This window comes from Anticarsia gemmatalis, chromosome 19 (assembly GCF_050436995.1).
Source record: "Anticarsia gemmatalis isolate Benzon Research Colony breed Stoneville strain chromosome 19, ilAntGemm2 primary, whole genome shotgun sequence".
Taxonomy (NCBI): Eukaryota; Metazoa; Arthropoda; class Insecta; order Lepidoptera; family Erebidae; genus Anticarsia; species Anticarsia gemmatalis.
The window spans coordinates 7,657,199-7,684,898 of record NC_134763.1 but is presented as its reverse complement, the minus strand read 5'-3'; the positions used below and the strand labels follow the sequence as shown (position 1 = coordinate 7,684,898).

General features: G+C 34.9%; 1 protein-coding gene across 4 annotated transcripts in view; it reads right to left on the bottom strand.

Moving 5' to 3' along the window:
- Nucleotides 1-27,474, bottom strand: part of dsx (transcription factor doublesex) — a 223,875-nt gene extending 196,401 nt beyond the window's left edge. For all 4 annotated transcript variants that reach the window (XR_012959917.1, XM_076126778.1, XM_076126781.1 and 1 more), the window contains exon 1: nt 26,893-27,474. Coding sequence is in view for 3 of the 4 variants with exons in the window: in XM_076126778.1 (XP_075982893.1) it covers nt 26,893-27,397 (505 nt within the window). In the remaining variant the exon portion in view is untranslated. The remainder of the gene's footprint in view (nt 1-26,892) is intronic.
- Between the last annotated feature and the right edge of the window lie 226 nt (nt 27,475-27,700).

The following is a 27,700-nucleotide window of genomic DNA, read 5'->3' as shown; positions in this document are numbered from 1 at the left end:
AGTTTAAAAAAACGTTTTACTCTTACGAAAATTGTATAATCAATATAATTTGACAAGTCTATGGTGAAATCCGGCCCACATAATAAAGTTTCACTGGACATATTCGGTGTATCGCATCTGATTACTGCCGCTTGCCTCGGGCAACGTCTACATGAGTAATATTCGGAGAAATCGTAAACACCGTCTGGTTGTCAATACAAAACGTTATTATAATCCCCACAGTCATCAACAAGTGACTGGATTTACATAAAAATTCAATTGTAAAAATACTTCTTTAATTGATCAAATAAGTGTTTATTTCGCCTGAAGGTCTTTGGCTTGCTTAATGACTTCTTAATTGAAAACCGCAACTTTTAACGTGTTTTCTTTGGACGCTCAGATGAAAAGACAGCCAGCCATCTATAGAATGTCCGCGACAAAAGAAAATTAAAATTTTTAAAAAGACTTTTACATTAAGCTAACAATTTTGCACTGCGAAATTGTGAGTGACGTAATGGCGCTGGACCGTAGATGGATGTATAAATTAATAGTAAGTTTTGGTTGTTGTCATGTTTATTTAATTATAAAAGACTTATAAGACAATCGTAAGACACCAGCCGTCTGCTTCTCTAGTCAGTTTTTAAACATAAGTATTTTAGCCCGGTCAGTTAGAAACAAATTAAGGGTATAAACCTGAATTCATTCGCATAGAGCATGCAGTTGGAACTTAAATGGAAAAACTTAGTTTTATGACTTTTCTGTAACAGTTATATATTTTAACCGACTTCAAAGTGGGAGGAGGTTCTCAATTGGACCGTATTTTTTATGTTTGTTATAGCTTATCTCCAGTATTTATTCAAATTTTATACCACTAGAGGTAGATATTATGAAATACGATATCCAAGACAAATTACAAAGGGTGAATTTACGATAAAAAAAGTAGATTAATATTCAAAACAATATCTTAAGAAACTAGGTGGTAAAGACGTCGTTAGCATGTTGCATATTTTGAAGAGCGCTCCGTATGTCCAAGTTATGACGGAACTTTAGCGAGAAAAGTTGGGAATACAAAACATGCTGGTAAAATATACGCTCGGTTTAATACCGACACTTCATGAGATGTATACATACAGGTAGCACAAGATTTATAGTTCTGTATTTCTTAAAATAATAAAATGTCTTTACCGAAGAAGAAAAATATTGTGATGAAATGCATGCCTTAGAGTTCTTACACAGTTCTCGACGGCATGCGAAGTCTACATTTGGCTAGTGTGGGAACTCAAAGCCTGTCCCCTGCTTTATTTCAGGAAGGAAGTAAACGGTAAAATTGTTGCTTTCCTTTGTTAAATAAATCCAAAAATTCTTGCAGGTGATGAGCGACTCGGCTTCGGCCGAAACAGAAATTAGCTTTGAAATCGGATTTTCACAACGTATTTCTTCAAAATGTATAGTAACTATTGGCTGTCTTTGTGGTGCGGTTAGTAGTGTATCTGACTGCTGATCGTGAGGTCTCAAGGTGGGTTCTCGGGTCGGGCAAAGAGCTATTGATCTTCTCTAATAGTATCCCGGAATTTGGTTATGTGTCCGCTAAATGGAAATAGCGAAACGTGAATGTATTTCATACCTCTCCCTATACCTTCGGGTATGCCTGCCGTGATGTTATGTATGAAAGAATACAAAAAGTAGCCCAGTGAATTAATAATGTTATTGTGTACTCAACGCCCACATGGGATATGCTGCAAGTTTTGCAACTGGCAGATGCGTGTTATGAATGAAAGAAAGTAGGTCGAATTTTATTATATTTGCATACCAAAACACATTTTATTCTGTTACACGGACTTTTAGGATGTAGGGAAAAGAAAGTTAGATGGCTATAACAGATAGAAGTGAGGACAGGATAATAATAATAAAATACAAATTAGTAATTAGACAGACAATTAAATAAATGTAAGAACATGTGTTTTCTTCTCTTAATTAGTTGTAGTCACGTGACTTTTGATATGAATTTTATATCGCAAATCTAAAGTAATACAAGATATTGGATTAATGTAAATTCCATTAAATATACAAAAACTTTACACAAACCAACATCTTTAAATTTTTAACAACGTGCTTTCTTTCTGCACTGTCCAGGTTCTCTCGTACTTTAATAATTTTAGAACTTTTACCCCATCCGAACTTAGTACACTACTACACACTAAACACTAAAACCAGTCGTCAAAACAATTAAAAACCGACCAAGTGCGAGTCAAACTCACTCACAAAGGGTTCCGTACAAAAATACTCGTTTATCGTATGGGGACCCACTTAATTTTTTATTTTTCGTATTTATTGTTATAGCGGCAACAGAAATGCATAATTTGTGAAAATTTCAACTTCCAATCTTTAACCGTTTATGAGATACAGCCAGGTGACAGATGGACAAGCAACGGAGGCTTAGTAATAGTATTCCGTTTTTAGCTTTTATGTACGGGACCCTAAAAACCACAAACGTCAGCCACCTTTACCTTGAGAACACGAAAACAGACACGACTATCGTACAGAACATCTCATTGCAGATATCATTCGTCCTTGACCGACAAAACAAGAAATTAAACTGAACTTTATCCCATTGTCTTAAGGTAGACATTCGATTGTTCGAGTGCCATGTGCAATGGGATTTGCATGGGTAGTCCCACCACAATTATAACCACGGCACTGACCCAATGCCGCCAGTAACCTATTTGGTGGCAAATTGAGTTTGTCGAATTCCATCAAAATTCGATGGTACTCTTGCATTGTAAAACAGCTGAGGTGCGCTAGTTCTGACTGCGGTCCGATTGACATTATTGTTCAGTGTTTGTTTTGTCTTAATAAGGTTATTGAGTTGAAGGACAATTATATTGACTTTTATATTGAAGTAAACTGTCATATCAGTCTTCAATGAAATAAGATTAGAAGAAGCTTTTCTCATTTACCTACTTGTGGTCGCCCAGCAGTCGAAATTCGACTATAATGAATTTAAATTATAAGTTACTAGCTTTGCCCGCGACTTCTTCCGCATGGTTTGTGTTCCTGTTTTATCCCCTTGGGGGTAGAATAGATCAAAAACCTTTGTTAGCGGATGCCTACGTCATAACATCTACCTGCCAAATTTCAGGCCGATCGCTATGTCAGTCAGTCAGTTTGTCAATAAGATTAGAAGAAGCTTTTCTTTTTTAGAGTGCAAAAGATCAAGCATGATCTTTTCCTTTCAAATGCCATAGAAACTCTCCTCTACTTAACTACGCTAATTATGAATGCGAAAGTTTGTGATAGATTTGGATTAAATATAGCATACCGATAGTTTATAACCCGTTTCAACACATAGGGCACTTGCAGGCACCCGTGACTATCTTTGTCTGAAAGGTTATGTGGCAAAAGCTAGCAATAAGGTAATAAAATAAAGTCCAACATTCGTATAACTGTTGAAAAACCTTTTACTTAAAACTTCAACTAAAGGCATTGAAACGCATGTGTCCAAAACAAATTGACTGCACTTTACCACAACCGCTACATTTTCAATACTCTTTTAAACATTATAACATAATAGTAGTTTATGCAATAACTATATTAAATGGAGTCTAAGTATGTATTGTTTGTAACATCTGTTACTTTGGCAGCTCTCCTCAAGGGAGAATGGCGGGTAAGAGGTACAACAGACTTATTATATAAGTATTGAATAATGCAATTTAGTGGTTACCAATTTTAAAGTTAAGCATTTCGTATTACTGTTTATATTGACACTAATTGATGGGTTAAAAAGTATTTATGCCCTGTTTTGTTCACTTTTAGATATTGTTCTGGGTTTAGTTATTAATATTGGGCCCAAAAATAACGATATTGTTAATGAATAAATGATTTGATTTTGATTCATTTTTATTTCTCAGAGCAGTTCAATTATTATAAAAGAGAATATCTACACACACAAATCAATGGGGCCTAAGCAAACAAATACATCATAAAAAAAAAATGTTATTCTTTGTTGCTAGTGCAATTTTTTATTTTTCCGTCACAGTTTAAGATTTTATTTTCATTTGAAACCTCTCGAACCTACGATTTAGGACAAACAAGTATCTACATAGAAACAGAAGCATTGATCTATATATAAACTATCATTATGCAGTTAGGAACAGCAACACAAATAACAGCATCTGTGGTGACGACCCGTCCAATAAGTTCAACCATATTTACCAGACCATGCATGAATTATTTGTTTACAAGTACAATGTAAACCAGGTTATCTATCTTAGTTACTATTTAATACAACTGAATGTATGTACAGATTAGATATTGATAACTGTGACTTGTTTCTATAGTAACTGGATGTAATGGCCTTCCCACACGATGTATGCGGAGTCGCGCTGTAAAGATTTTCGGACACGGTGAAGGATAGATAGAAGATACCATGGGATTTTGTTATGTAGGAAATCGCAGCGGTTTCCTCAAACCGCCGTATAGCTATCTCATTATGCTGTGTGAAAGGGCACTTTGGCAAACAGCGAGGATGTGTCGTCTTTTAAAAATCTTGAGAACTGAGAGGATTGACTGAAATCGCAACTGAAGACCACAGACGCGCCCTGTCAACGCTTTAAGTCTGTCTGTTTGATTCGTGCCCTAACAGTGTCTCTTTCTAGCAAATTTTTACTGTTAAAACGTAACAATAATGAAAATATTCGCAATTATCATCACCCCGCTGTACGAATTATCAAATAACTCAATCAGTTGCGTATTCTATCAAGTTTTTAACGCACTTGCTTAATTATAACTTATTTGATAAGTTATCATACAATTTTAAATGACCCGTTTACGCATAAGCATACTAGGCTTTACAAAGTTGTTAAAAAATGATAGTTTATTACATCACAAGTAGGTACTGAAGTAAGATTACCATTGTCATCTCCGTTTTAAAACAAGCCCCTGTATTTATACTAAGATACGTTTTAAAAATAACTACCTAAGTCTCTACTTTGTAAAAAAGTAGGTGCATCTCGATAGCAACCGGAAGAATTTTAAATTATTATCAGTTCATGAATTAAGAATACATGTGACTGATAACGTAAATCTTTAATTTGCGTAACGTGATATTCAATCGCACTTTTAATTAAGTAAGTACGTAATTTCCAAAAGGGCACATTTCATATTAAAAGAACATATCAATTGTGCCTTTTTTAATTTTAATTTCAGACTAAACAACATTTGGTAAGAAGGAACAACAGTAGCGCGATTCTCTGCTATCCAAACTGTTGAGTTTCAAAAGTTTGACATTTGAAGCGTACTGGAAAAATTGTACCTAGGGCGCCCGCTAGAAGCGCTGATTACATTTTCAAACATTTTTCTAAAATTCAATAGCTAGCCAGTTGTCAATAGTGATAGGGAATCATCCCTCTGAAAAAAAAACTGAGATGCGACCACGAGTAGTTTGCTAATAATCGTATATTTCATGATAAAGTGTTACCACGACCTACATCAACTTTTTAGGTCAAATATTGACACTAGTGATTATGCACAATTATCAACGTGATTTTTATATTACTTAAAGTGCGCAAAAGCTAAATTGGCTGGATTTTTTAAACGGTCAAAAATTTTAAACAACACATCAGAAACTAAATTTTTATTTGGTCTTTACCTACACCTTTGAACAGGGAAAATGGGGGGAAATTTTATGTACATTAGTGATTAAGGCGCAACTAATCCTTAAGTGAGGGCAAGCTACGGACGAAGATAAAAGAAGGACACGTTTGCACTATCTTTATTCAGTTCCATTCTGTCTCATCTGCACATCACATTTTCGATTTTCGTACATTTAAAAATACTCAAACCACTTTCATACATTGTAAAACCCAAAATAATACACGATAACTGACGTAACGGCTGATAAATTTCTTATCAGCGCCTTACTCACTGATTTTTTTATCTATAGGTCAAGAAATAAACGTAAAATGTACCTATATGATTGCAATATATTTATGTCTGTTGACAAGCGCTGTGTAGTGCGTCAATGATACGATACTTAATTTGCCTTGTTTTTAGATTTGGATTAAATGTTTTGGAACGATTAATTGAAGCGGTGAAATCGCTTTTTTAATTAATACCGATTTATAGTTTTGTTACAATGTTGCTTGAAGTTTCTGCCTATTTAAAGACTAGTTATTGTATGGGAAAAAATATGAAATTCAGTATACATATCTCAACCACTAAACTTGTATTGTTGTTGTTATTGAACAAAATCTGGTTTGAGTCGATGTTGAACTTTAATTTATCTGAAACGTAATTTTAACGGATTTCTAAGTTTAAAGGCAACAAATACTGTAACTTTTAAATGAAGGCACAGAAAGGATTGAGCTAAGTGAATTTTACCTACTTTACAAGGCCCAAATCACTTTCTAAACAATCACTACTTCTCTACGACGCGACGCAGTGTGTCCTAAGAGCCAATTTGTTATCGCTATGAATTAATATCACTAAGAAAATTTGCAGGAACAGCGTGACTAGTGGATTTCGCAAAACTATGTTTTTTAAGTAATTTTAAATGTCAAACGTTTGTTACCTTATAGTAACGAGGGAAGGTAATCGTGCGATTATTTAATCGTTGTTTAGTTTATTTATCTTAAGTGTGTACTAAGTTTTAGCAATAGTATAATGTAAACAAAGCTTAGCCATATTTTAATCAAAGTATTTTGTGGCTTCACGCATAATTTGTGACGATTGTAAACGTTGGCTGTCGATCACGTCGCACGCTAATTGCAAACATGCTCGTAAAAAATTAATTAGTATGCTTATCGTAAGTAAGGCTTAATGTTGCAAATGTGATGGAAAGCTGGTTAATTAAATCTTAGGATTTGATATCACAATTGTTTTATAATTCATTGGAAATTTTGCCAAACGTACTTGTACTTCAAAATGACTACTGACTCTATTGAGGGCAGATCTTTTTCTACTATCGACAAGGTAGTAGCTATCGAGAAATTTCATTTGAAAAGCTAGTCAGCGCCCCTAGTGAATTCCACAAGTAGGAACTACATGTTGTAAAGTTTCAATGTTACTTTACAGTACCTGAGGACGTAGGGAATAGCGCTACCATAGTCTGTACACCACGGCCAAAGATTTCAAGCGACAAATAAATGTATTTTGCTACCTTTGAACTAACAACTGAAATAATATTCTGCAGCGTGATTTTCTAGATACATAATGATATCGAGTAGGTAACGTTTGATTTTTAATTTTCTCAAGAAAATAGTTCTACCTGAATACGCTAGGGGCGCTGAATAACTTCTCATATAAATTATCACGATACTGAATAGTCGAAAGTTGAATAAAACAGCCACTGGGAAAAGAGACATTTAAAATAAAATATTTCTTATTGCTCTGCCGCTTTGACATTTCGATATGTGACAATTTTATAAATTGATAGTCAATTTGACTGATCGATTCATTAAAATATTCAATAAATTTGTAATTTAATATTTAAATTCACCGAATAAAAAGCACCTGGATACCGTTACAGCCATTCGTGGTCGTGGTGGGAAAGTTGGTGGGCAGAGGTGAATGAGATACACCCTCCTTGCACCATCTGCAAAGATAGTCCAAAGGGCGACTATCGCGTTACTATTGAGATATATTTTTGCTTCTAAGAACCCAATAGGATTTTGCCCAAGCCGGGAATCAAAAAGCAAGCCTCACGATCAGCAGAATCAGACCATTCAATTCTAGTAAATTGTAGCTTTTCGGCTATATTTTTCGTAATAAGTAAATTACAGTATAACGGCTTCGCTGCGCAAGCAAAAAGTTAAGTGGCGCTTTTACAATATGAATACCCTTGAGGGAGTGTGTGAAAGTTAAAATTATTGACTCCACATATTATATTTGGGATTAAATTAATATTATTGGCCTTATTACCTCTATAGAAAACTTAAAGCAAAATAAAACGAACGAAGGAAGTACAATGAACAGTTTACTTTGCCTATGTTATAAATAAATATGAATATAATATCACAATTTGGCACAAAACAACGTCAATGTTCCGTGTCAATGGACAAGCTATCAAACAACACAATTGTCCCAATCAAATGGACAGCTAATAATCATATATCACTGTGAAATACGAGGTTTTAGTAATATTAGTGTGCACTTGTCATACAATACTCATTTAAAAAGGCAAACAAAAATATATTGAGTGCATGAAACACAATATCGAAGGCTCTCCTCGACAGCCTTTGTGCTGCGTTAGGTGCGTGGTGCGTGGTGTGGACGCGAGTGAGTGGCGGGTGTGAGGTGCGAGCAAGACGGCAGACGGCGCGGGCGCATATTCCGCGAACACCGGAGTTATGGCCCTACAAAACGTCAGGCGAATCATCAATGTTTAAATCGTAATATATTGAAGAATTTCGCAATTATCATATTTCATACTTATTTACGATGTCTAGCCTCCCTACTGACGTCTATCCGATGCGATCCTGGGAGGTCATAAAACGAATAAACCACACAGTAATAAACGTGCGTTTTATTTCTTGTATAATTATATATGAGCTATTTGTTTTTGGATTTTTTGGCGCCGCATCCTGGGTTTACGATCCCGTCGTGGATTTATAGGGTTAAGTTTTGTAGCGAAACGCGTACACTTAATTAGGGAGGGTTAACTAAAACTTGGCGACATAAGTTTCACAGCGGACTTGCGAGTCGAAGTGACTTTTAGTGCTCTAGTGAGTGGTGGCGATGAATTTAATGGATGGAAACTAACACGTACGAAAGGGGAATGCGGGCGTTAAAATGTTCTCATTTCATCGTAAGATAAGTCACATTTACGCGGCACACTCGTAACTCATAAACGTATGTGGACATATAATTGCGAACGCCGATACGCCATTGTTGCGGTGTGGGGAAAACAAATGGACCACTGAAGAGTTTTTATACAACTTGAATACATGAAAAATGTATAGAATGTGGAGAATAAATAAAATTGTAACAATATGGAGTATTGCGAGTTGTGTGGTCGGTGCAGTGGTGTTCGTTAATCCGTGAAATAATGTATTTATTTAATTAATGCGTTTTTTTTGTGTACAATGTGTTTGACGAGGCGGGCGCTAGGCGTCGTACAAAGAAGTTCCATTACTTATTATCTGCGCCCGCCCCTGATTGTTACGGACACATGATTCTATCTTAATAGGGAGTAATCAGAAGACTAAGGTATGACGCCTCGGAGGAATGTGAGCTCATTTGAAAGGTAAATAAATGCATTAATTTGTGACGCTTGAATGTTGCTCTGACAACTTAAGCTACCTGTCAGGTTTGAAATCATAGCTTAATATAATATAATTTTAATTAAGTAAAGAGCCGACTTTTCCCATAGTTATTAGAATATTTTTTTATTTTTGACAAACACAGTGTAAAAATGTCGTACGACCAGTGACAATATGTCAGTGGAAAAATCAGTTTGTAATGGAGAAAAATTATTTCTACCATATTTTTTATACACAAAATTTGGTTTTTCAATATAGTGCATGATTGTGAAGTTGTCTAACAAAATACATGATCATTTTCTACGCCATTAGAACCTGTCATGTCATGTCATGAAAGTTTCATATAATTTAAGAATTTATGCTTTTCGGTTTACGTTTTACAGGAAGTAGGTCAGAACTAACTAGATTTGTACCGTACATTAAATACTAAAAATAAAGTTTGTTTTGGAACGCCAAAGATGACTGCTATGAATTGATATGAAAAATCTAATTTATGCCAGATTTGATAAACTCTGTAAGTACTAAGTAAGAATATGAGATCTGACTTAAATATAGTTATTTTTATGTGTTTGAATATTCATTCTTCAAACTCAAGGAATTATAAAGTTAGAATTACATAGAACTTACAAAATTAAGAAAAGAATCACACGCTTTTTCTGTATTCTTAAGTTTAGGATACGTAGAAGAGTGAAAGATATGTAGAGGCATCACATTCGTTATTACTATCAAAAGCTAGAAAGGAAGAAAATTGATCAATAAAAAAAAGTTTTTCAATTTCAACCGAAATTACAAATGCGTACGTGATAACATACTGCGTTAAAGTATAGGTCGATTTGAAAGTTAATTAACAAAGTCTACCCAATGACTAAACCTATATTTGCTGCCAGACATTTTTAATTACCAGTGTATATATCTATAAGTTTCGAAGCCAAAACCCTTTTAGCCGGATGGGTATTATCCCAGCAGTCGTAAAGACCTTTTATAGGCAATAAAACCAAGTGGGGGATACACATACAGGCTGTGTGCATTTCCAATACTTGTTGCACTTTTATAACCAATATATTTCTGTTTGATTTGTAACTCCTGGACAAAATAATGGCCACTATTTTTCGCCAGACCTGTATGAATCATTAAATAGTTATTGGAACCAATGTTTGTGCGCTATAACCAATATTGGTTGTGCTAATACTGTTTCGTAATAAAAAATAAATGTTTTAGAAATCGATTTACTATCTTTGCTATCGTTTGCTAGAAATATCGAAGAGAAATATTTATGGGTTTATCATGAATGTTTAGAAAAATCTCCTAAAAGAGATAAATACAGGTAATTTTTTAATGTGTGAATTCTAAAACTTATAAATATATACAAGTACCTAGTTATTAAATAAAATAATATCATTGAAGTAAGATGAATAAATACGTTATTTCAATTGGCATAATGGGGGCAAGTCTGATTGATTACCATGAGGGTAGTACCCTAGTATTTTAGACTAGAATTTCTAAACAAGGAATTTATAATTAATTAATGTTTAACCATAATAACCAACCATGTTCCAGCGCCATCTTTTAATTGGTTCTATGTGTGCTTCACGGCGGGACAAAGGTTTCTTCACAAAACGAAATAGGGGTTAGGCATTGAGTCCACTACCAATTGCAGGTGGCTGAAGTCTCTCTTTAAAAACTGTTTAAATCACTTTCAGGCGTATTGCGTATTAGAAATGTTAGAATAATCAGAACATGAAAGCTGGAAAGCTTTAGGTGTTCCACCTAATCTTACATTGGCAAGAGATCAAGTGGGAAGCCGGCTGTCTTTCAGCTATCTTGTGATGGTATAGAGAATGTACCTTAATTTTGCGCACACACTTTGAAACTTAAATGTATTTCTTCTTTTGAAGTAATGAAAGTATTGTATATTTATTTTGGGCTGGATAATTTAGCCAAACATGAGACAAAAGGGTGTTTATCTACCACTAGCCTCTATGCAAAACCAAGAAACTATCAAGAAGTTTTATACAATAGTGATGAGCGCCCCTAGCGTATTCCGTAACAACTATTTTTTAAGACGCTTTAAATGTCAAACTCTCGATACTAGACAGCATCATAGAACATGTGACTACAGGTGACACGTGTTCCAAACACCATTTTATACGCACTGAATTCATGACAGATAACAAATCGTACTATCACATAGAAATGAGGTTCATACATCATACCTATTTAAAATACCACTAATATATTACACTTGAGTTTAATATTTAATATCTATTGCGATTGAAATACAGGATTGCTTGGCTAGTTTTGGTGAAACGTCTTTTGGCGGTAAGCCAGTTTTCGGAAGTAAAACCTAAGAAGAAAGTTTTATAACCATCTTGAGTGAATTCCTTCACTCATTTCCTTTTATTGTCGTGCTGAGGACAGAGAGTATTGTGTCTATAAAAAATGGTACTATAAAATATGCTGCATGGTAAATTGTCTAAGAATTTTATGGAAAAATTTAAGAATTTTCCGACCCTTTTTCATTTGTAAACTATACTTTTATACTCATAAAGTAAATTTTGTCTGTCTATCTCGTACGCCTTCACTTCAAAACAACTCAACCAATTTTCATAACTCAATCCCTAACAGCTACTAAGCTTACGTTACACATTATGAAAATATACCCTTTTCTATCTTGAAATCTTTAAAACAAACGATCGAATTTCAGTAATGCTTAATTTTGTGCATAAAAGTTTATTATATTGAAAGATACAATCAATTAGAGCAACCCAAATGGCGCTACGGCCGACTGTCGGCCAGCTGTGAGCAGGGTCGCGGATACGACTCCCGTGTTATATAACAAAAGTATTATGTGGCTAGAACAATACTAACGAGTTTGAACTTTCGTAATTTAATTTATTCTTTCTCAAATGAAGCATATTGAAATGCTACTTACCGTTAAGAGACTAAATTTTAAAAAAAGTTATTGTTTGATACAAAAATCCTTAACTATCCCTAACTATACAATATTTGACGAAAATTGGTTCAGTTTTTTGGTCGTAAAGGCATAACAGACAGTGAAACTTTCGCATTTATAGTAATACCAATGAAATTATAGATGTGGAAGTCAAATGGTGGAAGTTAGAAGTACAAAAATTGATAGTAAAGTGCGAAAAGAAACAGTTACTGGCACAAATATAGTTAATTAATCATACTTTTTACAAACAACCCTTTCTTTTACCCAATCGGCAAAGACCTTTCTAATATAATCACATGAAAACATTCTTAACATTGTTTTATGAACATACAAACTATGTGTACTAGGGTTTAAATAACAAAGGAAAGCGGAAACCTTTCTCTAATTTAACAAATGAATTCATAGCAAAATGAAGGTATCAAACAAATCTAGACTCAAAATCTAGATTCATTCGAGTTAATTTTAAATGACTGCAGTATAAGACTTTTGGGTAAACCCTAGATTTGAGTTTCAGTCAATTTGACGTATACTATTTATTTACTATAAAAAGTGGAAGGTGTTAGTCTGTTTTAATTTCAGGTAAAATGAAGGCTGAAGGCTGAATCAGGCAGAAACCAAGTGTGAGTCGTACAGGCGCCGGAATGGTTCTGTACCAATACTTATAAAGGCAAGAAAACGCATTTTTTATATGGAAGCCTTGAAATATTTAATTCAGGTATTTATAACAGCAATTTTTTTTAGTATTTACTGTTATAGCAGCAACAGTAATGCATCGTCTATGAAGATTTCAGCTGTCTAACTATCACGGTTCATGAGATATAGCCTGATGACAGACAGCGAAGTCTCAGTAATAGGGTCTCGTCGTTACGGAACCCTAAAACCGTGAAAGTGAGTATGTCTGTTACTTCACGTCAAATGGCAAAACCGATTTGACAGTGACAGATTATGTCCTAAGAAAGAATATCTGCTATTTTAATCAAATCAAGAGACGGGCGGGGCTTCGAAGTAAAGCTCGTAAATAACAATTAGTGTATTTTTATTACACTGCATTGATTGATATCATTTCACAAACAATTACTTAGTTTAACGTGCACTCGATTACATTCTCGCACGGAACGACCAATTGTGTGATCACATTGTTTTTAAGTTTTACACAATTGTGTGATGGAAACGATTTATAGTCCAAAAACTTAGAAAGTCTAGCCTAGTGTGCAAGGTTCGTGACCTTTGGAGATACACTTTGGAAAAAATCACCCATTCTCTCTTATGTGACACAAGCGAAGTTGCGCGGGTCAGCTAGATACCTATATATTAATTGTCAATGCTATTTTACTTAATGCTCCGAAAAAACGCAAAAACGAAGTTCCATGTCTTACAATTATTGATAAATTGATCCGTAAAATCAAAAATTGTAAAACACACTAATGTCACTCAAAAGATCCGTTCCACACCTACCCGGGTAACCATGTTAATGGCTGAAAGACGGATAACCAGATTTTTAAGCAGAGGTGTACGTATTCATAAACCTCTGCTTACCTTCAGGTAGAACATACGTGAAATGATGTATCATTGACTATCATAAGTGTCAGCATTTGACCTTTAAGAATAAATTATTTGATTTTGATGTTTGCATGTAAGTATGAATTCCCGTATAGGCGTATGATAATAAAGCCTAAATGGTCACGATTTTTAAGACTGTATGTAATCTCCATTATACTATCCGCAAAGCATACAACCATTTAGATAATTACACCTTTCCGTTGGATATAAAGTGACAGATTAGCTATGGGACAGATAAAATCTCATATAATCGTCGCAAGACATTGTGCAACTGTCCGGTAGTGTAGTAATCGGCTTGCCGTCCATAGAATACAATAGTAATAAATGCCAGTTACAGCAGTTTCTTAAGAAATCTAAATGTATTAAGGTTTTAAATAACATTAGATTAAGAGAACTGTTGTCGACGTTATAAGCGCTTCCTTATTTAATATTACTTACATTTTGATCTATCGAACGGGTAAATATAGTCTAACAAATTAGTTGAGAGCCTTAAATTAAAGGTTCAACATTCAGAATATAGAACACCATTGACCCGCAAGCTAATGCAGCTGACCGTGGCCTGTTTGATATAGTTACTTTATTTTGGAAATACACAGGAACATCTATACTGATTACTAATATTACTAATTACTAATATTAATATTATAAAGCTGATATTATTAATATTATTATTAGTTTGTTTGTTTGTATGTTTGTTTGAACGCGCTAATCTTAGGAACTACGGGTCCGATTTGAAAAATTGTTTCAGTATTAGATAGTCCATTCAGAAAGGCTTTAGGCTATACAACATCACGCTACGGCCATTAGGAGCGGAGTAGCAACTAAAAATGTTACAAAAACTGGGAAAGTTATGACCCATCTCTCTTATGTGACGCAAGCGAAGTCGCGCAGGTCAGCTAGTTAGTTATAATTTGGATAAATCATGCACATCAAGGTTCTTTACTAAATCGTCGGATTATAGTTAAAAGTCGGTTCTCATTTGGCAGAATATACATTGTTGCTTTCAAGATTTGAACGTATTAATATTCATTTCTCCGTTCTAGCACTTACTAGGAATTAATTCAATGGAGAGACAATACACGTGTATATTTACAACTGAAACGTCACATATGTGACACATAAAAGACTTCGTAACAATACATATTATCTACAGTCAAAAGCAAGAATATGTATACAACGTCACTTTTAAAATTGTAATTTTATATACGTTAAAATATGAGGAGCATTTATTGCTATTAGTCAAAAATAATACACAGATTACACAGTAATTGCAAAATTATTTTGATGTTAACAAACATCAGTCATTTTACTATTTTAATTCATAGACATATTCAAAATCAATATAATAACATAATAAACAATATTTCAAAAGCAACTAATAAAATTAAATACCATAGAAAAAGCAACAACAAATTAAGTAACAATACGTTAAAATTAATAGAAAAAAGAGAATCTGTAAAATTAGACCGAATACAATACAACCAAATCGACAAATTAGTAAAACGGAGTATACGAAAGGATATAAGAGATCACAACACCAAAGTGATAACAACTGCACTAACAACAAATACTACTCTAAGATTTGCAAAACAGGGTATAGTAAAGGGAAAAACTTGGATATCAGCATTAACCGATGAAAATGGTGTCAAACATAGTAGCTCGAATAAAATATTAGATGTAGCCACAAATTTTTACAGAAACCTTTATGATGATCACCGTAAACAGAACAGACATTTAGCATATCATTGCCCAGACTCTATACACCCTATTACTGACAGCGAAATACAAAAAGCTCTAAAAACAATGAAAAACAACAAGAGTCCAGGAGAAGATGGAGTCACGTCAGAAATCCTTAAACTGGGGAAGGAGGTTCTATTACCGCAATTAACCTCATTATTTAATAATATTTTAAAAACTGGTGAAATTCCATCCACCATGTGCCACTCGAATATAATTTTGCTGCACAAAAAGGGCGACAAGTCAGACATAGGCAATTACCGACCCATAAGTCTCATACCCCATTTATATAAACTATTCATCAAAGTCATAGAGTCCCGTATTGCACCTTCTCTGGATCTTTATCAACCCCCTGAACAAGCCGGCTTCCGACCCCATTTCTCCACTACAGACCATCTTCATACAGTCAATCAAGTTATAGAAAAATACAACGAATATAATAAGCCGCTCTACTTAGCTTTTGTTGACTATTCAAAAGCCTTCGACAGCGTTTCTCACAGTTCTGTAATAACAGCTTTGGAAAATCAAAATATTCCCCACACCTATATAGATCTTCTTCAAAGAATTTATGAAAATAGTACAGCAAATTTAAAATTACAACAGTCGGGACCTTATTTCAAAATAAGACGAGGCGTGAAGCAGGGTGACCCACTCTCACCGAAGTTATTCACAAGCGTGCTTCAGGAGGTTTTTAACAGCTTACCCGATACATGGCAACATTGCGGAATTGACATCGGCGACAAAAAGCTTAGCAACCTCCGTTTTGCCGACGATATTGTTTTATTTTCTACATCCGCCACAGAACTCGAAGCAATGCTCCGAGATTTAAGCGCTGCGAGTCTTGATGTTGGGCTTTCGATGAACAGGTCAAAAACACAACTCATGACGAATAGCACGAAACGTAGGGTTGAGGTAGACGGGCAGGTGCTACAGTATGTAGATGAGTATACGTATTTGGGCCAGATAGTCTCGTTTAATAACCGGCAAGACAAAGAGGTCGAAAGACGAATCCAAAATGCATGGAAGAGCTTCTGGGCCCTAAAAGAACACCTAAAGGGTGATCTGCCGATCACCCTTAAACGAAAACTCATCGACATGTGCATCCTGCCTGTCCTAACCTACGGTGCGCAAACGTGGTCACTCACCGAACAGCAGAAGTCCAGCATCAAGATCTGCCAGCGTGCAATGGAGCGCAGCATGCTTCATATTCGGCGAAACGACCGCGTTAGCAACACCACCTTGCGCTCTATTACTCAAGTGGCGGATGTAGGAAGAAAAACTGCTAAACTGAAGTGGGAGTGGGCTGGCCATGTTTCGCGCATGCATCCGGAGAGATGGGCGAGGCTGGTGACAGACTGGACACCACACGATGGACATCGTTGTAGAGGCCGACCACGACGAAGGTGGCATGACGATTTAGCGGCATTTGCGGGTCCATCGTGGTGGAGCATGGCACAAGATAGACAGGTTTGGAAGGAAAGAGGGGAGGCCTTTGCCCAGCAGTGGGACACATAAAGGGCTAACAAAAAAAAAAAAAAAAAAAAAAAAAAAAATTCATAGACATACCTACTGTTGAAAATAGGACATATGTATAAATGTAAAAGTTTGTTAAGTCTGAATGTTAGTTATTTTTCACGAAAAAACTACTGGACAGATTTTAATGAAATTTGGTACACTGATAGCTTAACTTTTTATTTCAAGAAATCCTCTCACACGGACGAAGTCGCGAGCAGAAGCTAGTGTACACACATATTGCTGTTAACATACATGGCTATTATATATAGCTTTACATAGGTGACTAGGCCTAGACGAGACGGCACGAGTAGCCGTTATCAGCGTATCACTTATCACTTATGTAATGTGTACAAATAATAGATAAACGATAGACATCGCACTTGACGTAATAAAGGTTTGTTATCGCTATGCAAGATTATTGTATTGCAATTTTAGTATCGAAAGGTGACTATTTCGGATTATTGATTTTGATAGACTGAATTCGCCCTTAGAGGCGGTTGTGTGAAAGATTTTCCGGGGTAAAAAGAGTCTATGTGTGTTATAATTGTATTATACATAAAGTGATCTATAAAACCTAGCGTATATTACTTATTAGCTGTGCCTAGTTTTATCGCGAAAATTAAATATCTTATCATCCGCTTAGCCTTTCTTCCAATATTGAAGTCAGCTTCCAGTTTCACCTGAACGCTTAATCTTTTTTTTTCAATGGAGTGACTGCCTATCGTACCTCTGCAACCCAGTAACCTGGGGTATAAAACGAAACCCCTCGGTAGGACTTCTTGTCAAACATACAAGCTTATAGGTAATTTATACTGGTACCGATTGTCAAATTTAGAACTTATTTCCGTGTTAAATAAAAAAAATACACAAATATATACAATTTTGCATGAATCTTTAAAACTCAACCCATGAATGCTGTTCCTCAAAGTTTAGTGCTATAATTAAAACAGATAGAGCACAAAAGAAGCCGGGTGCAATGCTACAGTGAAGCTTCCAGCGACCTTGCCCGAAAGCGCTACTGCCCGAAATACGAGTGCACGTAAAATTTCAACCCTTACCCAATATAGGGTTGGCTAGACGTCTTCCTGCAAAATTTGATATTGATGAGAATGAGGTAAGGGAAGTTTGTTAATCGTAACAAATGGCGTTCTGTATTTAACTAGTCCTATAGGGAAAAGACGTGATTTTAGGTATTTGTGTATCTGAAAAACTGAATATTTTGTTAGATATTGATGTTAGTGGCTAAATATAATAAAGAATGAGTTATCTTTTAATAGTTAGAAAGATCTCGATTTATGTAAAAATCGTTACTTTCCTACATGTTTTACTGCCATAACCGCTAAAAGTATTTATATATTTAGCATTAATTATTGCTTAAAGTGGTTAGACTATAAAGTGTCGTCCACTGTAAAGGAAACAGGAATCTTCATAATCAATCCCCTTTTTAGCATCACTTCCAGTGTCATTTCCGTCGCGACAACCCTACCCTATTCGTCCGAAATAGGGAAGTTTAATGACGAGCGGTGCGATCGTAAAACATCAAACGACTGCGCCAGGGCTGTCAAATACTCTTTTTACTAACTTCATTGCAAGCGAAAATAAATTAAATAGTAACTAGTTACGGCGAAATGCTTGACGAATATAGCTTTGTTAAAGTTATTGTCGCTGGGTGACTGCCATTTTGAAATGGAACAAAATAAACATGTATTTTGTTAATTTATTTTCAACATTATTACATCACGAATATCGCAAACTTTCTCGTTATTTATTATATTTTGTAAGTCACATTTTCCTTGGCTACTTATGAATGAATTATAACTACACTAAATAAAGTAATGACCATATTTTATTTTCACCAACTCAAAGCTCTAAATTAAGTAACGTTATCTACTTCAAACTTTTCAAATGAACCATTTGAGTACCATCATTTGACCACTCTGTTTAATATGTCCTACAAATAAGTAGAAATTCTACATTTTCTGAACTGTACTAAATAATTTGTAGTATCACTATTTATATGTCCACCATAGAAAACCACTACAAAAATACATGTAATTAAAATTATACCCGTGTTTATAAGCCTTTAAAATGGTCACGATTTATTTATTTCTTCTTTTTTTATAAGTGAAATACTGAAACAAAGGAAAAGCTTAAAACAATGCAACTTTGTAAAACAAAGAAGTTACGTGACATTCAAAGCTCAGTGGCACTTAACACTAAATAACTAAATGGTTAACTACAAACCGCGTTACAATTTTCACTCGCTAATCGTTTACCGGAGACTGCAATTGCTATGTATGACCTTCAGCCTTCACAAGAAAGAAAAATATACCTGTAGCACGATTCTTTACCACTATCAACTAACGACAAACAAATAGTTATCGAGACATTCAGATATTTTACCAGCAGTACCGCAATTCTCTACTACTATCGACTAACGATAACTGGCTATCAAAAAAAATTGTTTGACAATCGGTTCCGCGCCTCAAGCGGGGGCTGTAGTAATTCTTTTCGGGGTAAATTTTAAATATCAAACTCTCGATGTTCGAAAGTACCGACTGTACAGAATCGTGCTACTATTCAGTGTCTCTAGTGGTCTAGCTAATTTTTGCTGTACATTTTATACATCAAGTTTTCGATACACGTTATTACTGATTGTAGAGAATCACACTACAGATCAGAACCGAAATAATTTAGTTTTTGTAAGTATGTACTGTCCCACTGCTGGGCAAAGGTCTCCCTCATTTTTTTCCCATTATCCCTGAGTTAAGTTAAGCGTGTCAATATTTATCAATATTATTTATCAATTAATTTATTTCGGGATTTTTTGTCAGCAACTGTGATTCGTCTCAGCCCTAAATGATGACCTACACCCCTGGTCCGGAACAAAACAAACTAGGTATATCTAGCCAGACGGTCGTATCGACGCAACCTTGTTTTCCACCAGTTTTCTCTTCAAATCCAACTACCCTCGTTCTAAAACTCTTTGCTACAACTTTCCAAGTGGAATATTCTAGAAGTATCGAGAATCAAAGTTTTACCAATCATTGATTGGCATTTGTGAAATGGTTACTTCGAAATATATGTGTATGAGTGTTTTTATTTCAAAGACAACTGAGTTTGCTTTAATATTGTTATTATTTTCTTTCTTATCCAATGATATTTATATTATTATGTAATACTAAAGTATCGAAATAATTTTAGAAGCAATAATTTTGCCAGTAACATTTTTAATGTGCCTACTTAACCTTTTTTATTAGTCCCTTATGTGTCCCACTGCTGGGTAAAGCCGTGACACGACCTTATAGTAAAAGGAAAAGTTAATTATTCTGCCGAAATTAGGTAGGTAGGTACACTGATGCATAATTTCATTTTCACCCTGTGGTAAAATTTATTGAACCGTTAGACCTGTAATAAATAAAGTATTGCATATAAAATCACTAAGTAGACATAAAGCAATTGAAATAACACTAAATATAATTATAGAATCACAATAGAAACATCGTCAATTGAACTTGAAAGGTCTGTCTCATTAACTATTCTTAAAATGACCCATTTTCAATAAAATTAAACTTTATTTATCTATATTGCATAGACGAAGTGTCCATTTAATGTATAGGCGGTATCTTTAATATTAATGAAGATATAAAGCCGCCATTAATACAAAATAAAAACAAATTACTCAAGTTAGCCGACACAGCGTGTTCACGAGCCGTGACGGGTCGCGACTCGTTAGGCACATACAAGTTTACTCTAAGTATATAAGTATAGGCCAGCCCCGCCCATAGGCTTAAGTTTTTATCGCCACCCCACCCCCGGCCACCCCTGCTTCCACGACCTATCGGAATTCTTCACCCCTCGCAACCCCTAAGAGTGAAAGAGATAGCCGCATAATGCGCCGTTAAAACGACAATAACAAGAATGGGCGGATACATTGCCAACACATTTATCATGAGAACCATGTTGAATTTAATATTTATGTAATTATTTATTATCTTATAAAAATACAATATCGGCATTAATAATTGAAGATACATAACATCGTCACGTTTACGTATTTTTATTAAATAATGAAGTCTTAGATAATGGCAAACATTCATAAATTGCGCGGGAAGCATTACATACTTTTTAATAATAGAATAACAAACTCTATGCTTTGTTCACACTTTTTTAACAAATGGCTGCCTCGGTAAGATTATCACAGCCATTTTGTTTTAGAATTTACGATATTAACAAAACTATCTCTCGTTAGATTCAATTATGGTAATAATTCAATCAATGAACTATTATAATTGTATCTTATGTATTTTATTAAAGACATATTATTTCTTTACTAAGTTAGTATTTGTTTTATGTAGAATTTTTAGTTTTAAGCATCTAATTTTACGGGTAAAATCGAAGTATGACAACATAATAAAAAATGTAGTACATTTTACTGGTGTATTAACAAAATTCGGTATTAAATAATCCCATTTAAATTCATCATTATTATGAATAGTTAAATTCTGATACAAACCAAAAAAAAACTATAAAAAATGATTACCTATTACTGAATATGTGTATTATTGCAAAGTAATATTTTAATCAAACTCAAATAATTCACTAGCAGCGGAAATACTAGCGAAAAATATGGATACAATGTAGAATACATAATATTTAAAAGGCCAGTTCACAGTGATTTGTCTTAATTAATCAATTGTGAACAAAATATGAGTGTAAGACCTTTGTTATCTGTGGACAGGTCACCTCCGTATACCTACTGCGGCCACTTACAATAAGCGTTGGTGCATATAAACTTGAAATATATTATACTTATGGCACAATGCTAAAATTACACTCAATATGGATTGATGCTCAATTTTTTTTAGCATCTCATTTCTTTTGGTTTCTTTTCGGTCAATAACGCTGAATAAATAAAATAATTTAATTGATTTTTTACAGTCGTGTTATTTGGACTGCTAAGCAACCATGTTAATGACAATTTTCAGTTTCATAATTTATTTCTTCATGAAACACTGACAGTATAAGTGCAACTTGAAATTGAACTTCTTTTGCACGTTCAGTCACTGATTTTACTACATAATATCACGCCTGTTATAGCCAAAGATATAGGCAGAGGTGAATAGAATACACCATGTTGCATATAACGTAGCTGCTATTAAGAAATATTATAATTTAGATTAAAGAAGACTGTAGTACGTTGACCGACCCGGGAATTGAACCCGACACCTCATGATTAGTATTTGTCATAGGGGTAGGAAAAGGCATAAGAACGCCTTCGCTTGCTACGAAGCTAAAAAAGCTTTTTCTTAGACTGCTGTCCCGCGCTCACTGCTAAGCAAACGTCTCCTTCTTAATTAAAAGAGGAGTTTTAACTCTGAGTCCAGATGGTTAACATATCGAATAAAAAAATATAGAAAAAACTTTTAAAGCCCCGAAAATGCATAGGTCTGACCGATGTTAGTTTGATTAGTATACGATAAGTAAGGTATATTAAAAACGTATCTATTACTATTAATTATGCGTTTGACCAGGGATGTGTCATGTGAACAGGCGTTTGAGCTTATCTTTACATCACAACCAACAGCTATTAGCCTACCGTCGGTGTAGGTTTCCGATATGAAAGTAAAAAACAACTAAACAACATAATTGATAGGCATTCCATGGACTGCGTGTAGTATGGATCTTTAAATACAAATTATAAGTGCACTGGAATGGTAATATTTACAAAAATATTGCATAGGTAAATCACAGCCTTTTTGCCCCTTAAGTCTCGTAATCGTTCCAACAGCCGGAAAAGCGTAACTTACAGGAAAGTAATAGGAGGTGAGACTATTCAATGTACTGGACATGTTACTATAGAAAATAATCTTTTTTTTAGCCTAACCTTTCTTCCAACTATGCTGGAGTCGGCTTCCAGTCTCACTGGATGCAACTAGATACCACTATTTTACATGTAGCGAGTGCCTGTACCTCCAAAACCCAGTTACCTGGGCTATAACACGATACCCTTCGGTGGGACTGGTTGTCTTTCAAAAAGTAACTTAGACTATGGAAAATAATGTAATGGGTATAAAATAAAATAAAATAATGTTATTTGATTTTAGTCTATATCACTAAAAGTATTTTTTACAGAAAAACTATAAAATTACCTTGGATTCTGCATAATATTTTAGCCACATTTTTAGTTCTAGATAAATACATAATTATTAAGTACCTTAGTCATTTTACACTCTTCTATAAACTCCCTATTTATTTAAATAAAACCAAATAAAAAAGACCAACAACAAGCTGACTATTTTTCTTTTCATTAATGTTGATTTTACCAAATCATCTAATTTCATTTGAATAATAATAATTGTAAAGCTTTTGCCGAATTAAAGACTCTAATAATTTAATTTAAAAAAAATGTTAGGCTCTTGATAATTACCTTATATTATGAAGTCTAAAGTCGATATTTATCGAAAATACTTGTATGTCGATAAAATAAAGGACCTAAGTAAAAAGTAAGTTTGACGAATCGTATTAAATCGTTGTAGAAACAAGTTACCGTATTTAGCTAGACCAAGGCATTGCACAGTTTGAGGACAGCTAAGACTAGACTTTAAAGGAAACTGCTAATTGTTCCAATCTTTTATCACGACTTGTAATTATTAGTTACAACAAATATGACAGGTTATGAAATATTGAGTTGTCATACCTAAATGAAACAGGACTTTTTATTAACCGACTTAGTGACCGTATTTTTTGTTCAATAAAATTATAAAGAATTGATTCTTGTGCTTTAAAAATAGTAAGGACTTTTGTAAAAAATATGGGAACTTTACAATAGACTAAGATTTAGATGTTAAAACGTAGAAAACCAATAAGGTGAGAGCACTTTCTTGTAAATTATTATCAGTTTTTAACATTCAGTAATCGGACAGAGAGCACAAGACTAGAAGTCGCGAGGAACTTGCAACCATACTAAATAAAAATACCGAAATGTAAATAATGGTTACTAAATCCAACATTATAACATTATTTTCTTCAGTCCGTCAAATAATCAATTTAATATTTATTGATATGTGCCGTGGTTTTATCGTAAAAACGTAATTTTGAATAGAACGGCCTATTTTGTACATCATATCTTATAAGAAAATATCTGAGCAAATGCGACCAACCCAAAAGTTCATACAATAAATTCTTGCGTCGACCGGCCGTCGGTAAGCAAGTGAAACACTTTAAACGTAAACAGTTCATTTTAAAATATAAATTAGTGACTACCTAATAATAATTCCCATACATTAAAAAGATCAAATTTCCAAGGTCTACCGATATCCGCTTTAAACAGATAACGATACTAATAAAATCGAAAAAAAAACTCAAAAATTAGCCAATTTTTTCCTCCAAATCGCAGTCATAATAATTATGCATTTAGATTAAATATAAACATGCAAATGTTATCAGTATCACCTCTATTGACACAAGTGATAAGCACACTTTGATTACAACTGTCATGCATCGCCGACATATCTTGATAATGTTATTTGACTAAAGACAATGTAATGCAAATTTCGATCTCTTTCGATTGACCTTAATTTTATGAAGGATAATCAAAATCGTTCGAAATTATGTAACACGGACTTTTTATTGTTTTGTTTTATCATATTATAACATTTGTGTCGACTTTTTATTGTAATATCCAGTTCGGAATCAAATATCTTGTTAATTAAAATGTGCCGGCGTGCATGTTCAAATACGCGAATATTAAAAAAATATTGTTTTTGAAAAGATATATTTGTTCAGTAATTCAAAATTCGTGAATACTTACTAGAATCTTACTGAATAAACTTGATATAAGTAATAAATAAATACAGCGAAAGATATTTGTTTATGTCAAAAAGTCGTATTTAATCAACAAACCGCGACCTCAGGTCAGGACTTAAATTGAAATGCAACAAAACAACTCAACCGCTTTTACTTAAAATACGAATATAATTTTACTGGAAAGAGTTTTGTATCCAAAAAATGTGCAACAGGAAATTAAAAAATAACAGTGTAAATGTTTTCGGACGAAATTAATTATAGGGTTGTAGTTTAATTGGCAATACCACGGCAAGTTGAATGATACACATTTCGGGCAAGGAAACGAAGGTCGACTATTATCTCATTTTCTACTCATATCTTAACGTGCATTGTCCACAACTCTAAGATTAAAATGTAATCAATAAATACATTGATAAAGCACTTCTCGAAAGCACTCGTCTTCAACCCAGAGTCCGACATTTTTAATAAAAAAGGTTAACCTTTTAGCAAGTACTCAAAAGTAGGTGTTGCGTCCAAATCGATCTTAATTTCAAGTTTCTTGTAATAAAATTCCCATAACACTTTTAAGATACGATATGGTTTTAAGGGCGTGAGGATAAAATGAGTTAATTTAGCCGTATAACTTAGTAAGGCAGCTTGCCTCCAGCCGGCAAATATTTTGCTACCGGAGCACGTCAAACCAATCAATCATTTCATGCAGGGAGTGAATATTAAATGAAAGATCAATCGCTCAATCGAGCCTGGATGTCTACTTTGTATTAAATATCTGAATGAGAACCTTTTTAAAGATTCAACCTAGTAGCAACTCAATATTGAATTTTTCGAGATTAAAAAGTTACTTTAAGATACAGATTGCTTGCTTTGTAGAGCTATTAAAGATTATGTTTAGCTTAATTAACAAATATAATTTTTAGTAAAGTATTTTAGAATTAATTAGTAACGATTGCGATATTATTATTTTCTTATTAAGCATTAACTGTCACGGAATATAGGTTATGCTTTGAATAGGTGACACTAATTTATGTAATTGATTAAATTCGTTTTATAGGCTTGCTTATTTAATAAAATATTTATAATTACGAGTACAAAATTAGACACAATAGTTAGAATAAGAAAAAAAGAATATAAAGAAGAAATTATTTAACAGTCCAAATTAGTCACGGAAAATGGAATTTTCAATCTATTCGGGTCCCATTACCAAAAAATATTTACAAAAAAAAAATTTTTGTAACCCGATAACAAAAATTTTCGTTTAGAAATAACGCTTGTGATCATTTTTCAATTAGGTTTTTAAACGGAAAACTGAACGCACTCAGATTTAAAATAGGCCTAATAGAGTACCTATCAGTAAACGGAACCATGCTTGAAAAGTGCCTGAATTTTGAAACGATACTTTGTTGTCATCATTATTTGAGTACATTTATTATGAAATTTCAAGTAGATATATATCGTAAAGTACCTAACACGAGGAAGACAATGCACTTATCTCTATTAAAGTTTAATTATCTATTGGCTCTACGTAACCTCGTTTGTAGGTCGCGTTACATTTTCCACGTGTAAAGTAGGCGTACCTACAAGTCGAGGTAAAATTGCGTTAGAAATCCGGATAAGGGAAATATTTAATCATTTAAGGCTAATAGAGGGCCTATTAACATAATGGAATTTAAAATAAAACCGATTCGCGCAACACCTTAAATTAGGGACCTTCGTATGAATTAATAAAAATATGTTTTGAGTTTAAAGAATTTCGGAGCAAATATTATGACACTGACTAATTAGCACATTATGAGAAAGATCGTGACAAACGGCCAAGTGACACTTGCCGTCAAGAAATAATTGTTTATTTTGGTAGACTTCAGGTTTGGTAGAGTTTGTTTATTTTTGTATGTTATCATCAGGGAAACAAAGTTGCAACTAAACTCTCATTTTGTTTTGATAGTGAGATAAAAGATATGTTTTGATTTTAACGAACCCCGTCGGCAACATCGCCAAATTATTGTAGAGTCGGTAGAGTTGCGCACACGCATCTGCCGATATTAACACTTGTCATATTTATATTCACATAACAAAACTATCACTAACCGGGTTGTTGCGGCGGCAGCAACGGCGGCATCGCGGGCGGCGGCGGTGCAGACGGCGGCGCCGCGAAGGGCGACACTCCCGGGGAGCCGGGCACGGACTCGCCGCCGCTGGTGGAGCCGAGCGAGCGCGGCGGGCCCGGCGGCACCACCGGGCTGCGCGGGGCCTTCACCTGCGGCGGCTCCGGGTGGTCCAGCTCCACGCCGGGCGCCTGCAGGCCCGCCACCATGGCCCGCGCGCGCGCCTCGTCCTGCGCCTGGGCACGCCGCAGTGCTGTCTGCAGCGCCATCACCCGCTGCCTATCCGCCGTGAGCCGGCATTTTTCGCACTGACAGTTGCGGTATTTGCAGTACCGCTTGTGGCCTTTCAGCTCGATCTTCAGTCTGTGGTTGCGGCATCGCGCGCAATTCGGCGGTGCGCGCGGCACGGCCGAGCTGGAGGCTCCGGGCTCGGAGCGCTCCTCGCAGTCATCGGGCGTGCGGCGCCTCCACGCGCCCACGGACACCATGGCTTGGCCCTCGTTTTCGGCCGTGTTCGCGGCGAATTCGATGGGCGCGAAACGAACGCACACGCGGTGCGACGCGCGGTTACGATGCGACTGCTTGCCCCCGCCGCCGGCACAATCTGCCCCGCCCCGCGCCCCACCCCGCCGCGCTACTGCATTTATTGCTGTGCCCCTATGCAACTGCAATATTTTGCACGTGAATGATTAAGATAAAGCAGAAAAAGTGCGAACAATCTGACTGACTCTACATGCGTAAAAATATATAATTGTCATTTTTCCTTCGAATTTAGTTTTATAATTTATATT